Source organism: Nannospalax galili, unplaced genomic scaffold, assembly GCF_000622305.1.
Source record: "Nannospalax galili isolate Female #2095 unplaced genomic scaffold, S.galili_v1.0 scaffold56, whole genome shotgun sequence".
NCBI classification, from domain to species: Eukaryota; Metazoa; Chordata; class Mammalia; order Rodentia; family Spalacidae; genus Nannospalax; species Nannospalax galili.
Window position 1 is genome coordinate 2682853 of NW_008340065.1, and position 14293 is coordinate 2697145.

General features: G+C 43.7%; 1 protein-coding gene across 14 annotated transcripts; it reads left to right on the forward strand.

Moving 5' to 3' along the window:
* Positions 1–548: 548 nt before the first annotated feature.
* Znf23 (zinc finger protein 23) lies at positions 549–12533 on the forward strand. Of its 14 annotated transcripts, none has more exons than XM_029564440.1 (7): positions 549–884; positions 2788–2854; positions 3323–3387; positions 5138–5255; positions 5628–5804; positions 6523–6636; positions 10727–12533. In XM_029564440.1, the coding sequence occupies exons 5-7, from the start codon at positions 5771–5773 to the stop codon at positions 12526–12528; spliced, it is 1950 nt and encodes a 649-aa protein (XP_029420300.1). In that variant the 5' UTR covers positions 549–884; positions 2788–2854; positions 3323–3387; positions 5138–5255; positions 5628–5770; the 3' UTR covers positions 12529–12533. The 14 variants fall into 14 exon arrangements, with proteins under 14 accessions (XP_029420300.1, XP_029420302.1, XP_029420298.1 ...); XM_029564442.1 differs by having other exon boundaries at positions 5678–5804; XM_029564438.1 differs by having other exon boundaries at positions 5138–5232.
* Positions 12534–14293: the final 1760 nt, after the last annotated feature.

A 14293-nucleotide genomic window follows, 5' to 3' on the forward strand; every position in this document is an offset into this window, starting at 1 on the left:
CCACATACAATGCCCATTCCGGAAAACCGTGAAGTCAAGGTCAGGGCAAGGCAGCGAAAGGCTCCTGCCAATGTCCAGTGTCATGATCCCAGGCATTCAGGAAATAGCCTACCCTTAGTAGCATAGAAATAAAAGGTTCTTCTCAGGCGTTGGGGCTGGAGCTTTTGCGTCACGTCAAGCACAAATGCTTATTATTCCACTCTTTTGGGCTTGTTTTTGTTCCCTAGCTGAGGATAGTGACATTGGACAAGATAAATACAATCCCTGCTTCTTGGCGCTACTAAGTAAGACATCATTAAACAGCCTGCGATCCACTTGCTGCCACCTGCAGCTTTATCGAGACCCAAGTTCCGGCGGCCTTGCTCGGGTGGACGGGGCGCCGGACTCGGATTCCCGCCTCTCCGGGTCCGCAGGAGCAACGCACTGCACTCAGCCAGCAGTCGGAACCCATCGCCCAGGGACAAGTGGGTGTGGACAGAGCCGAACCGCCAGGGAACGCGCGGGGGCGCCACAGAGCAGGGCGCAGCTCCGTCTGTGACGCACTTCCGGCCGCGCCGCTAGGGCGGCTCGCCGTGCTGTTGAGCGCCAGCTCGGGCTCGGTGGGCAGCGCCCTGGCCCCTGGTTTCCCCGAGGGGTGGAATAGGGTCTCCCGCCGCCTCCCGCGGCAGCCTGGGGTCCACTATCGCCTCCTGCACGCCGGCTTGGGACACGGTGGCTGGAAGTGCGTGGTCCCGCGGAGGGCGCAGCGTGAGTGACAGCCACGCGCCGGGCCGAGCACTGCGCAGCTGGCCTGCTCCGTAGCTGTGCTCGAGCTCCAGGGTGGACTGAGCGGGCCTGGCGGCTCCGGCTGCTTTGGACCGGCCGAGGGCGTGCGTGCGTTTCAGGTGGGGACGGCGAGTCTCCCGGGTCCCGACAGGGTTAAGGACAAGTGGAACCACAGAAAAAGCAAGGCCCCTCCGAGTCACGGGGGTGGGGGGAGAAGCTTGGCTTGAGACATGGCCTGTAGCTATGTATGTCGTCACAGGTAACGCGGTTAATACACACAAGGCACACACTTCCCTTAGGACTGCTCAGTTCTACAATACACACAAAACAGTTTCAGAATTGCTAAGTCATACCCCCACAGAAAACAGTATAGTGTTTGGGTATAGGTCTCTGTCTTTATAGCTGTATAGTGTTTCAGCAAAGTACTGTTTTCCCAAGGTTACTTAGTCGTTCCTCCCTCTCCACCGTTGCAGTATGGGTATGTTAGTTGTAATTCATTAGGATCATTTGCTGTTCCATTTGGGGTCCTCAACATCCATCTCAATCTGGGTGCGTGTGCGTGTGTGTGTAAGAAATGCATAGTTGCAAAACGAACTCCTGTGAGCCTGTCACCAATTAAATAAGAATTTTGTCGGCATTGTGGCATCAGTGCTGGGACCTGGTGTGTGGGCGTCACACAAGCTTAGTGGTAACAAATATATTGAACTCCGTGTTAGTCATAGCCTATTTTTTAAAATGTCCCCATATGCAGTTTATCTGTAGACGATTTAGCCTTTATTGTTTTTAAAAATATCTTTGTATAGTCACCCGATACTAGAATAATTCCTAAATTCATCAATGTATGCAGTGTTCAATTGTAAAAACAGTACAAAAACTTATGTATTCGTAATGGACTTGTAGGTCCTTTTCAGACTGTTTATGCTCTGAAAATAGTACTAGTGGAGAATATTTTTTGTGCATATCTCCTATATATGAGAATATCCCATGGGGTACATGGGGTACATTTTTCTTTTCTTTTTTTTTTTTTTTTTTTTTTTTTTTTTTTTTTTTTTAGAGACAGGGTCTCCCTGTAGCCCCAGCTGTCCTGGAACTCACTCTGTAGACCAGGCTGGCCTTGAACTCACACAGATCCACCTGCTTCTGCCTCCTGGGTGCTGGGACTAAAAGTGTGTGCCACCACGCCCGGCTTAAATATTTTTTTTTAATTCTTTGAGAATTTTGTATATTTTGATCAATAGTATTCACCCTCCATTTCCTCTTGTCTTCTCCCAGATCCGGCCCCTCCCCAGGTATACATTTTTAAAAATTAGATATGAATATTGTATTTTTTCAAATACCTTTGACATCTCCTGAGATGGACAGTGTGCTAACCTTTCTTTGGTTTGTTAATGTACAAAATTGGTAGTTAACTTGTTAGATTCAAATAGAATTGTATAGTCTTCCATTGTAGAACAAGTTTTCCTTTTAAATTATCAAAGGATGTTTTAAGAAAGAAATAGACACTCAAGCCACACACATTTAGGCCCGTTTAGTTTGCTTTAACAAGCCTTTTCAGGCTTGGCCCTCAACAGAGTCTATCTTACAGAGTCTTGAAAGTCCTTGGAATCTCAAGGATGTCCACCTGGGGTTAATGGGGAAAACATCCATCAACTTTTGTCCCCTACTGGTTAAGGGTCACCCCACAGGTGTTTACTTCCCCACAGGTGTTTACTTCCCCACACTTTGGGGCCTAAGAGGTTTTTCCACACACAATGCCAGAGAAGCCTTAGGGCAGGAATGAAGTATATATGGTGTAGATCCTTGTGCAGGTAGATTACAGCTCTGCAAAGCTGGTCAGTTCCTCCGTGAACTGCAGAAAGCCTCTGCTTGTCATTTTTGTGATGAGAAAGTCGGTAGTTTAGATTGAGAAGGGAGAGGCAGCCTGCTACCTCATTTACTTCCTCACAGTTAGCCTAGGCCACGTGGGAAGCCATCCTGCCAAGACCTTCACAGTAACTTTAGGGTTTATTTTTTTTGAGACAGGGTTCCTGGCCTGGAACTTTGAACTTGAGATCTTCCTGCCTTGGCCTCGTGAATGCTAGGATTACAGGTGTGTATCACCATACCCATCAAGCAAAACAATAGGATTCTTCCTCCTCCTTTCTTCTTCTTTGAGGCGGGGTCTGGTACAGCCCAGGTTGGCCTGCTATCCAGCAAGCCTTTCACAGTATGAGTGATAGAGAATGTTGCTTGTTTACAGAAAGAGAAATGAGTTGTTTTGGTTATCTCGAGCCCAATTGTTGGTTCATGGGTCCGTTATTTTTAAGGTTCTGCATACATTTTATAAGCACTTTTATATGATGTTTGCCAGAATTGTCAAATCCTAGGGTTCCTGGCAGTCAGCTTCAGAGCGTTGGTGTCTTGGGAGGGGTACTGGGCCAGAGAGTGAGCACACCTTCTTGGGCAGCTCCTGTATCTCTCTGGATGTCGACTGCCTGTACTTCAGATCTTCAGTGTTGCTCCTGATTGGGGTGGCTTGCCTCCCGCCTTCTCCCCTGTTTCCCCTGTTTCTCCTCAGCTCCAGCCCTACTCTGAGAGGGAGACCAGGTGATGGCAGCCCTGATCCTGACAGCTTGGCCCCAGGTGAGCTGTGGGTCATTCAGCTCTTCCTCTGAGCAGTTCAAATCAAGAACTGAGAAGAGAGCTGGCGAGCCTTGGCATGCAAGCTGCTTCCCCCTGCCAAACTGCATCTTGTGGGAAAGGCTGGAGGATGGGTGTTAGAGGCTGTAGTGGTAGCAGGAAAGTGAACCCAGAAGGTGGAGGCACATGACGGTCTGTATGCCTCTGCATAGGAGCGCCCTAGCTGAGGGCACTTGCAAAGTAGAAACTGCCTCTGTGATCCTCTGTGCACGGATATGAATGGAGAAGCTGCAGGGGTTTGGGATGCTCAGTGGCAGGGTTGGCAAGGGAGAGGAAGAACAGAGCAGTGTGAAGGAAGGCTGTGCCTCTGAGGAAGTGGAAGGTGATGGGGAGTGGGTTCAAGGGAGAAGAAAGACAGTGCCTATTGGGTCCTTGTGAGCGTTCAGGGTTTGGAATGTGGTGGCTCAGACTCAGACTGTGTGTGTGTGTGGTTTTGAGCTAGTATCACTATGTAGCCTAAGCTAGCCTTGAATTCTCCATCCTCCTGCCTCAGTCCTCCAAGTGCTGGGTGGGATGTGCCACCATATCTGAACAGACTTTCATGTTCTTGATAGGAACTCTCAAGCCTCTGCCCCTAAAGTAAACTTGCAAATCAGATTTTTCATACACCTCAGGGACTTCATAGACCCTGAGACTCATCCATGGACTTGCATGGACTCCAGGTTTGGAATAGGCTTAGCCTTAGTAGCATTAGTACCATGGTTAGAGGATGACTGTGCTCTAGGCTCCATTCTATGCCCCTTGCATGATGGACCTTTTAGTCCAGTCATCTGCCTCCTGTGACAGGTCCTGTGTTTCTTCAGAAAGAAATGGAGGCAAAGGGCAGTGATGTGTCCAGGGGAGTTATTATGTGGTTCATAACTGCTCTTCCATGTCACAGCTGTGGAATCAGTGACAATAACTTGGTTAGACTTATGACAGCCACATACAGAATAGTTTTTAGAGGAGATTCAAAAACAAGGTGACCGTTCAAGAAAGTATTTCAGGTTTAGGTGATAGAGGCTTCATCAAAACTTTGTAAGTCTTTGTTAAAGAGAAGAGATCCAATTAAAGTAATGCCTGGAACATAAAAATCTTTAGAACTCAGATTCAAAGGACTGAGGATAAACAGAGAAGGGGGTGGGTCTAGAGCAAACCCTGGATTTTTGGCTGAAGTATCCTGAGTGACCCCCAACTAAAGGATGAATTCAGGAGGAGGTAACAGTTTACTAGGGAAAAGGGTGGTCGAGGCATGCAAAAGCTTTTGTGCGTGCTATGTCTGAGGTCACTCAAAGGAGACTCGCAGGAATACCTTGAGACGGTATTAGAATTGTTGGAGGGTGGAAATCGTAGAATCAAGACGACCAGTCCTGGCACAGAGGGTTTAAGAGGTAAATCCCTGCATGTGAGTCCCCAGGGTTGTTGTAGAAGGTGGTGCTGGCTGGGGGGGCAGTAAGGGGGCGGGCAGCAGGGCCCTGCACCGCTGGGGAGGAGAGAGGAGATGTTCTGAGTGACGGCACCAGCTCTAAGCAGCAGAGCTTCTGCTGACCACATAGTTTAGTGACAAAAAATGAGAAACCAGAAAAGTGGCAGAGCAGCCAGCAAGGGAGAGCTGGTGTCTCTTTCTCAAACTTGAGACTGCAGTTGTGGCAGGAATTGGAAAGGATAGGGAGACCCCAGGCCTCATCATCACTGAACTTCCTTCCTTGGCTAGTGGTGCTGGAACAGAGACTCTGGAGCCCATGGCTGGGGGTCTATGAGGGGAGTCAAGAAGCAAAGGAGATGGAAGCCCTGGTTGCCTTTGGTCAGGTGGGGGACATGTGATTTGCCTTGTGAGTATGAGGGTGATACATCAGGAGTGGAGCTGGGGAGCTGAGGTTAGGCACAGAGGAGTCAAGACCTTAATAGGGATGCAGTGGGAATTGCTGGTTCATCCAGTTGAGCTTGCCCCTGAGGTAATGGCCTGTCTAAAAGAGCAGACTTGCTGTAGCAGAATTTGCTTTTGGGAATTTTGTTTCTTTCAGCCCAGTTTTGTTATCTTTTGTAACTATAAAAATGACATGAGGTTTCTCTGTTGTGAGAGAAGACAGAGACTCTATAGTTTATTTCTTGGCATTTTTTTCTCAACTTTCCCTGCTATTAATTTTATGCTTTTCACAAGCTCCCTCCCCAAGCCCTTATTTTGCCCTCTGCCCCTCACTTAGGGCCTGAGCCATGGAATTGGCCCTAGGGCAGCAGGAACCTGTTGTTTCAGAAGTTGGTGACTTTTGAGGACGTGGCTGTGTACTTCACCCAGACGGAATGGGGCTTTCTGTCCCCTGCGCAGAGGGCCCTGTACAGGGATGTAATGCTGGAGAATTATAGGAATGTGGCCTCCTTGGGTAAGCCCCTCTCTCCCTGGGATTCAGACCCTGCCATTTGGGATTCCCTGCCTCCCTTCTCCACGACAGGTGGCAGGTAGGGATCTGGAAATCCTTTATGAGTGGGATCCTTGGGCTCTTTCTAAATCTCCTTATGTAAGGATTTCTGGAAAGAGCAAACCCCAGCTGGGACCAATATAGGCCTTTGCTGAGAGTGATACACACTTTTGAACTACTGTAGGGAAGCTGTGTATTGGACACTGTGAAAATAGTAACTTCATGTTCCACAGTGGCATCTTCAGATTGCTTCTTGCCTTACTGCATCCTGAGTCTTTTTAAGAATCTCACTGGAAGCCAGGTGTGGTGGCACACACCTTTAATTCCAGCAATTGGGAGGCAGAGGCAGGCAGATCTCCATGAAATTGAGGTCAGCCTGGTCTACAGGATACAAGGAGACCCTGTCTTAAAAAACAAAACAAAACAAAACAAAACAAAAAGAATCTCACTGAACTCCAAATATTTCAAGTCCAGGTCAAAAAGTGGTATCCCTCTGGGAAGACACTCCCCATTTTCTCTGCATGTGGTCCCCTAGCTCACATTCTGGCCCTTCTCATCCTTACCTCCAACTTTCTGAGAGCTCTTACCTTTCTTCTCCATTTCTGAGGCAATCTGAGAAGAGGTTAGGAACTCATTTGTGGGAAATTATTCATGTCTTTTCTGTTTCCCTCTCCTAAACCAGGATTTCCACTTTTCAAACCTGCTGTGATCTTACAACTAGAGGAAAGAGGTGATCTAGGAGGCCTATCTCAACTGGCCACTGGATCTGGAACAGACCCCCAGGGCCTCTGGACTGGTAAGGGAGGCACAGATTATCTCCATGGTTGAAGTTTGTATTTTAATGCCCTGTGGGGGTTGAACTTGGGGCCTTGGAAATACATTTGATGGTTTATAGAGAGGGATCTGTTCTGTTAGTTTTCTGTACTTACGGCAATGCTCCCCCGCACCCCAAAATGCCATGCTATATCTCACATCTTCCTCAAACAAAATTAATGGGCTAAGTAATTTTGAGAGTCCTTGCCATTTTCTAACACTGTCCACTTAATGTGAAGGATATGGCCTTAACAGCTTTTTCACACAGAAAGACAGAAGGAGCTAAAAGCTGTCTTTAGAGTGGACTTTGCTGAGGTATCATCCCAACTGTGTTTCCTCCTAGTTATATGACTCAGCAGGCCAGTTAAGGTCCGTACTGTCAAGTGAGCTCATCTTTGAAAATGAGATAATAATAAAAGGAGGCAGTAGTGCTTAGTGGGCTCAGTACTATGAGATATATCAGCTACCCAGCATAGTATGCTCAGTTAAATATTTTTACTTTGGAGTGTGGGGAAAGAGCTCTACAAAAAGGTTGTAAATAGAAAGTGCCCTCAATTCCATGCTTCTCAAATGTTGATATATAAATGATCACTTGGGGTTCTTACAGGTGTTCAGATTTTAAGTCTTCAGCCCAGAGTCTGCATTTGTAGTCATACTGTAAGGTCCCTTAATCAAATATATTTGGGTCCCCTTCTGTAGACAATAGTCTCATCCGTTTAGGGTGAAAAATCAGACTCTATGCAGGCAGGAAAAGATGGAGGGCACGAAGACCATGTTGGTAGCATTTTTTTTTTTTTTTAAAGAAAAAAACCCTCATAACCTCCTACCCAAAGTGATTTCTGTTTAAAATTTCCCTTGCTCAACTTTGAATCCTTACTGCAAGAAAGGATGGGGAATAGGATTTTAGTGGGCAGATTGGTACTTCAAAAGAAAAATCTAGTAAAGATGAAATGAACAGGGAGTGGGTGTTGATATCTGCCATACCATGGGATTTGATAAGTGGGATGTCACTAGTATAGAAAAAATGGTAAAGAATCAGTGATGCATGCCTTTACTCCCAGCACTTGGAAGGCAGAGGCAGGCAGATCTCTGTGAATTCAAGGCCAGCCTGGTCTACATAGCAAGTTCAGGCCAACTGGGGCTACAGGGAGACCCTGTCTCAAAAAGACAAAAAAAAAAAGAGAAAAAAGATTGAAAGGAAAATCCTAGCAGAAGTTGCTTTTAAGCACCTGGTAATCATGTTTTAGGTAATTTGAATTTCTAAGCTTCTAGGACTACAGCTGTCTTAGTCAGTTTGAGCTACTGTAATAGAATAACATAGATTGTGTGGTTTATAAACAACATAAGTTTATGTCTTCCAGATGTTTTAGTTTGTGCTGTGATAACAGAATACGTGGGTGGTTTATAAAGAACATAAATTTGAGGCTGGAGAGAGGCTCAGTAGTTGAGAATACTGAGTGCTCTTGCAGAGGATGCCCAGGTTCAATTCCCAACACCTACATGGCAGTTATCAACTGTTCTTAACTCTTGTCCCTAACTCCTGAGGGGATCCAATCCCCTCTTCTGACCTCGTTGGGCAATGCAGGGCATAGGCATACTTAGATACATGCAAGCAGTACACTCATAAAATAAAAATAACATAGTGTTATAAAAACAAATTTATTCTTCCAGTTTTGGAGGCTGGAAATCCAAGATCAAGTTACAGACAGATTCTGTGTTTGATAAGGACCTGTTTCCAGATTAGTGTACAGTAGCATCTTCTAGTCATGTCCTCACATGGTAGAAGAGAGCTTTACCAGGTCTCTTAAATCACTTTAATTCCATACATGAGGGCTCTGCCAAAGGCCCTCCCCCCAATAATGATCATTTTGGAGGTTAGGATTTCTACAGATGAATGGTGGAGATGGATGACAACAAACATTGAGTCTATAGCAACAGATGAATATTTTTGATATTGAAGCCTCATATTGTTTTAAAATCCTTTCTCGAAGAATCTAGTTATTTGTGTTGTTGAGAATAACTATAATGAGGTAGTAATGCTAGTTTATATAGTTGAGAGATGAAAGAAAAATAGAGGAAACAGTTTTGGGGCTGACTTTTTGAGAAACTTGGAAATTGTTGGGGAACCCTGCTGCTAGGGTTGTAGTCCTCCATGTCCGGATAGCTATAAGGAGCTCGGCACTATATGGAAGGACTCGCCTTCTCAGCAGGGGGCCTCCTGCTCTCTGCCTGACTAACCTGGAAAGTGCTGCCAAGCAGGATGCCTGACCTTATTTGGAACATGACCTTTGGCATAGTTACCTGGAGTAAAAACTACCCCCAGGTTTTTTCTATATGATAATTAGGCACTGCCCAGTCGGATGATAGGAGCCTACTGCCACATGTAAATAAAGCATACTATGAGCACCTATCAATCAGCTGAAGCATTGGCTACTGCCTCCACACTATATTTTCCCTAACCCCCACTGAATAAACAGAGCTGTTTCACTGAGTCTGGAGCCGTTTGTATCACTGAACCTGCCTCCCCGGAAGGGCTTTCTTCCGTCAGTGCTCAGTGGCCGTCCTGACCCTGTTTGTCGCTTCTGCCCCCTTTGTCCTCGTGGACCAGTGGCCAACGACCCACGAGGTGAGGGAGAGACCCCACAGCTGGCGCCCAATGTGGGGCATTGAATCTATAGCGACAGATGAATATTTTTGATATTGAAGCCTCATATTGTTTTAAAATCCTTTCTAGAAGAATCTAGTTATTTGTGTTGTTGAGAATAATTATAATGAAGTAGTAATGCTAGTTTACGTAATTGAGAGATGAAAGAAAAATAGAGGAAACATTTTGGGGGCTGACTTTTTGAGAAACTTGGAAATAAGTGGAGCGATCAGGAGCATAAAAACTATGATTATAGAAGGGATTTTAGGAGATGATCAATTTTAGGATTGCTGGAGGACAAAATTCATGCAGCAGTATTCTGGAGAGGTAGGAAGAGATGTGGCCAAGGCTCTCCAGAGCCTTTCTGAAGCAGAGGAGAAGCTGAAAGAGGAGTTTGGAAAGGCTAGAATTAATTTCTGGGGAAAGAAACATAATTCTTTTGCTTTATGGTTCTGTTGATACTTGTTGGTGCCCAGTATTGCAGCATGTTGGTAGGTCCTCTGCCTTTTCTTTGCTAAGAATTTTCTACTTTTATTAAATAAGGAACTCAGTTCTTAGGGACAAGGAAGAAGTTGTAGAATTTAGAAAAGCATGGCATGATGGGAAAAATACTGATAAACAAGACCTAGAATTTTCTTCCACTGCCGCCACTTTTAACCTTCATGTTATTGATCATGCCTTTTGTGATGGCCTTGTCTTAGACAGAGGGTGACTGGGGATCTTTTTTGGTTGAGATGGTCTCATAAAGCCCAGACTGGCTCAAACTCACTGTAGCTGAGGATGACCTCAGCTTGTCATCCTCATCTCTCCCTCGCAAGTGTAGAATCACAGGCATGTGCCATTATATCCTGTTGACTGGTGATCTTTAATAATCATTACTTTATAAAATTTATAATACTGATGTGCTCAAAACAGTATGGAAAGTGTATGAGGTATATAAAAACTATAGAAGTCTACCAAACGTCTTGTGCCAGCTTGCATGGTTTCTTGTGTATATTTTCAGAAGTTTTATGAGATAGAGATATATATGTACATGGCTCCCCCCCCCTTTACACAACTGGAATCTCCTCTGTTCACTATTTTTCAATTTATTTTTCTACTTTATAGTATATCTTGGACATTTTTTCATTTCTATGTAATTGGTTGTATTTTATTTTTTTTACTAACTACATTTTATTCCATTTTATGAATAAATCTTAGATTATTTGGCCTAGTCTAGTGGTTTTTGAAGAGCCTTCTATAACTGGGCATGGTGTTTCACACATAGAATTCTACCACTTGGGGGGCAGAGGCAGGAGAATCAAGGAGTTAAAGGCCTGCCTAGGCTATTTATTGAGAGCCTATGTAAAATAAATAAGTAGCCCTCTGATTATTATGTTCTCTTTTAACATGGTTCCCATGTGACATTTATTTTCTACTTTTTTTGTAGTAGATACTGATACCTGGACTGGCAATAATTTGACAAAAGAAATGTGTGAAGAAAAAGAGAGTATATCATTTAAACTTCAGAAAGACTTTTCCCAGGAAGCAAACTTTTCAGAAACCTGTATGCTAGAGCATCAACAGGAAATACGCTCAGCAGCAGATGTGAAAAAGGAAAACAACAGTGCCACTGATGGGCTAGTAAAAGTTGAGACAAGCTCTGTGGAGGAGTATTTATTTAATCAGACTCCAAACTCACCCCAGTACCATACCATCTCCACTGGAGAACAGGATCCTGAGTGTATAGGACTAGATAGAGCCCTCAGCTCTAACACAAAACTTATTAAGGATGAAGTAATTACTACAGAGGAAAGACCTTTGAAATGTGAAGAATCAGTGGAAACCTTTAGATGTGACTCTCAAGCTAATCAGAACCTAGAAAGCTGTACTGTGGAGAAGCCTTATCAGTGTACAGAGTGTGGCAAAGCATTCAGTGTTAATGCAAAATTAATTTGGCATCAAAGACTTCATAATGGAGAGAAACCTTTCAAATGTGTGGAGTGTGGGAAATGTTTCAGCTATAGTTCACATTATCTCGCACATCAGACAATCCACAGTGGAGAGAAACCTTATCAGTGTAAGGTGTGTGGAAAAGCCTTCAGTGTTAATGGGAGTCTAAGTAGACATGAGAGGATCCATACAGGAGAGAAGCCCTATCAATGCCAGGAATGTGGAAATGGCTTCACCTGTAGTTCTGCGTATATTACACATCAGAGAATCCACACTGGGGAGAAACCTTATGAATGTAAAGACTGTGGGAAAGCTTTCAATGTCAATGCAAAATTAATTCAACATCAACGAATTCACACTGGAGAGAAACCTTATGAATGTAATGAATGTGGGAAAGGCTTCAGGTGCAGCTCCCAGCTTAGGCAGCATCAGAGTGTACATACTGGAGAGAAACCCCATCAGTGTAGTGAATGTGGAAAGGCCTTCAATAAAAATGCAAAACTCATTCAACATCAAAGAGTCCACACAGGTGAGAAACCCTTTGAGTGCAGTGAGTGTGGAAAGACCTTTAGTGCCAAAGGGAAGTTAATCCAACACCAGAGAATACACACAGGTGAGAGGCCCTATAAATGTAACGAATGCGGGAAAGCTTTTAGGTGTAACTCCCAGCTTCGGCAGCATCTGAGAATTCATACTGGTGAGAAGCCATATAAGTGTAATGAGTGTGGAAAGGCCTTCAACGTTAATGCGAAACTGATGCAGCATCAGAGAACTCACACAGGAGAGAAACCCTTTGAATGTAATGAATGTGGAAAGTGCTTTACTTCTAAAAGAAACCTACTTGATCATCAACGAACCCATACTGGAGAAAAGCCTTATCAATGTAAAGAATGTGGAAAAGCCTTCACTATCAATGCCAAGTTAACTAGGCACCAGCGAATACATACCGGGGAGAAACCTTTCAAGTGTATGGAATGTGAGAAAGCATTCAGCTGTAGCTCTGACTATATTGTGCACCAGAGAATCCACACAGGAGAGAAACCCTTTCAATGCAAAGAGTGTGGAAAAGCCTTCCATGTCAATGCTCATTTGATTCGACATCAGAGAAGCCACACTGGGGAAAAACCTTTCCGATGTGTAGAGTGTGGCAAAGGCTTCAGCTTTAGTTCTGACTGTATTATACACCAGACTGTCCATACTTGGAAGAAATCATATGTGTGTAATGTATGTGGCAAAGCTTTCAGGTTTAGCTTCCAACTTAATCAGCACCAGAATGTTCACAACGAAGGCAAATCCTAATAGAAGGATGAAGAAAACTAAGGTTAATGGAAAATGGATCATGTATCATCAGTTACTATTTGGAAGAGAATCTTGAGAGGGGAATGAATATGGAAGTTTTTATTTGGAAACAAGTCTTTTGTTTATTCATTTTTTTTTTAAAATCAGGAATGGATGACCAGCTAAAAAGTTATATCTAAAATAACTTAGCTTTATACTAGTAACTAGTTAGGAAATACAATGAAGAAAACAGCCTATTCCTAGCAGCATCAAGAAAAGTAGATTTTCTAGGAGTAATTATTTTGTGGAACTCATATGGAGAAAATGAAATTCTCCACAGAGGGACATCAAAGGAAAGGAGTAAAAAGGGAGAAATTAATTTATTTCTGTTTCATTTTTAACAAGCATGCATGACTTTTGTAAGGAGGAAATATAATAAAGATTTCCTTTAAAAAGGAAAAATGAGTATTTTTTTGTGTGTTTTGAATAGACATTTTTTAAAGTATCAGACCCAAGGTAGAGATGAACAGTAAAGAAAATCTTGACAAATTAGTTATTCAAAAAAAGAAACATTTCTAGCTGGGTATGGTGGCGCCTGTCTTTAATCCTAGCACTCGGGAAACAAAAGCAGGTGGATCTCTCTTGAGATCGAGGCCAGGCCAACTGGTCTATGTGTGGATCTCTCTTGAGATCGAGGCCAGGCCAACTGGTCTATGTAGCAAGTTAGCAGGTTTCAGACCAGCTGGGGTTACAGGGAAACCCTGTCTCAGAAAGACCAAAACCAAATTAAAAAAAAAAAAAAAACTTAAAAAAATAAACATTTCTGTGTATTTCAAATAATCCCAAGTAAGGGTGAAAGGTAAAGCACAAAAATGGAAATACCTTTATAAAATTTGTGATATATTCAGTATTCAGAGACATTTTAACAAAAGATAACTTTAGAAGTCACTAATGACACTAATGGGCATAAAAATGACAAATCTTAAGCCTTGGTAGTACTCTGACTGAAAAAATTAAGTTTAAGTATCACATTGAATATATGATATGCATATACCCCCCCCGCCCCAAATACTGTGAGTCCCCAGTGACACTTGCTATAGATGCCTGTCATAGAAGTATATTCCACCCAGTACCACATTAGAGGGTTCCTTTTTGTAACGGCTCTGCAGACATATCTCTGTGTCCTGAAGGACGGCGTCTGCCTTGGATTTCCACTCAGTACTTTTCATGGTCTCTGGCTCCATGAAACTGTCGGAATTCTCAGGATACTGTTAGAAATCCACACCCTTAGGAAATGTAGGCAGTTAATGAGATCACTCAAGCTGTTGGGAAGCTCAGAAAGTTACTTTTCTTTGTCTTCACCTGCTCTTTGTGCAGTAAAGGAAAACTTTCTTAAAACACCTCTGGCACAAAATATGTGGGTTTCCACATCATTTGTCTACAGACAGCAACTGAATGACCTACAATGTATTTTAATTTTGACACTTCCCAGAATAAACATCTACTAGTGAGATGGGCTCAGCCTGAGAAGACTGCCCCTCCCCTTCAGACTCCAGTCAGTAGTGATGTGGCCCATACTTCTGGTGTGCCTATAACTTGAACTCTCCTTGAGTCAATAATTTCCTGTAATAGTGCCTGGAAGTCCAGGAGACAACTTTAACCAGTTATTCTAAGGGCTATCACGAAGGCCACATAAACAGCCAGATAGATACTTAAGATCCCCATGAGTTGGTGTGACTCACTCTGCTGAACCCTATTGTTGAGGGGTTTTATGGAGATCCCATTA

Coding starts and splice junctions, on each gene's coding strand:
- Znf23 (XM_029564433.1), top strand. CDS start 3,355: ATGGCAGCCCTGATCCTGACAGCTTGGCCCCAG. Junction 3,388..5,677: donor TCCTGACAGCTTGGCCCCAG/GTGAGCTGTGGG, acceptor CTGTTGTTTCAG/AAGTTGGTGACTTTTGAGGA. Junction 6,637..10,726: donor CCCCCAGGGCCTCTGGACTG/GTAAGGGAGGCA, acceptor CTTTTTTTGTAG/TAGATACTGATACCTGGACT.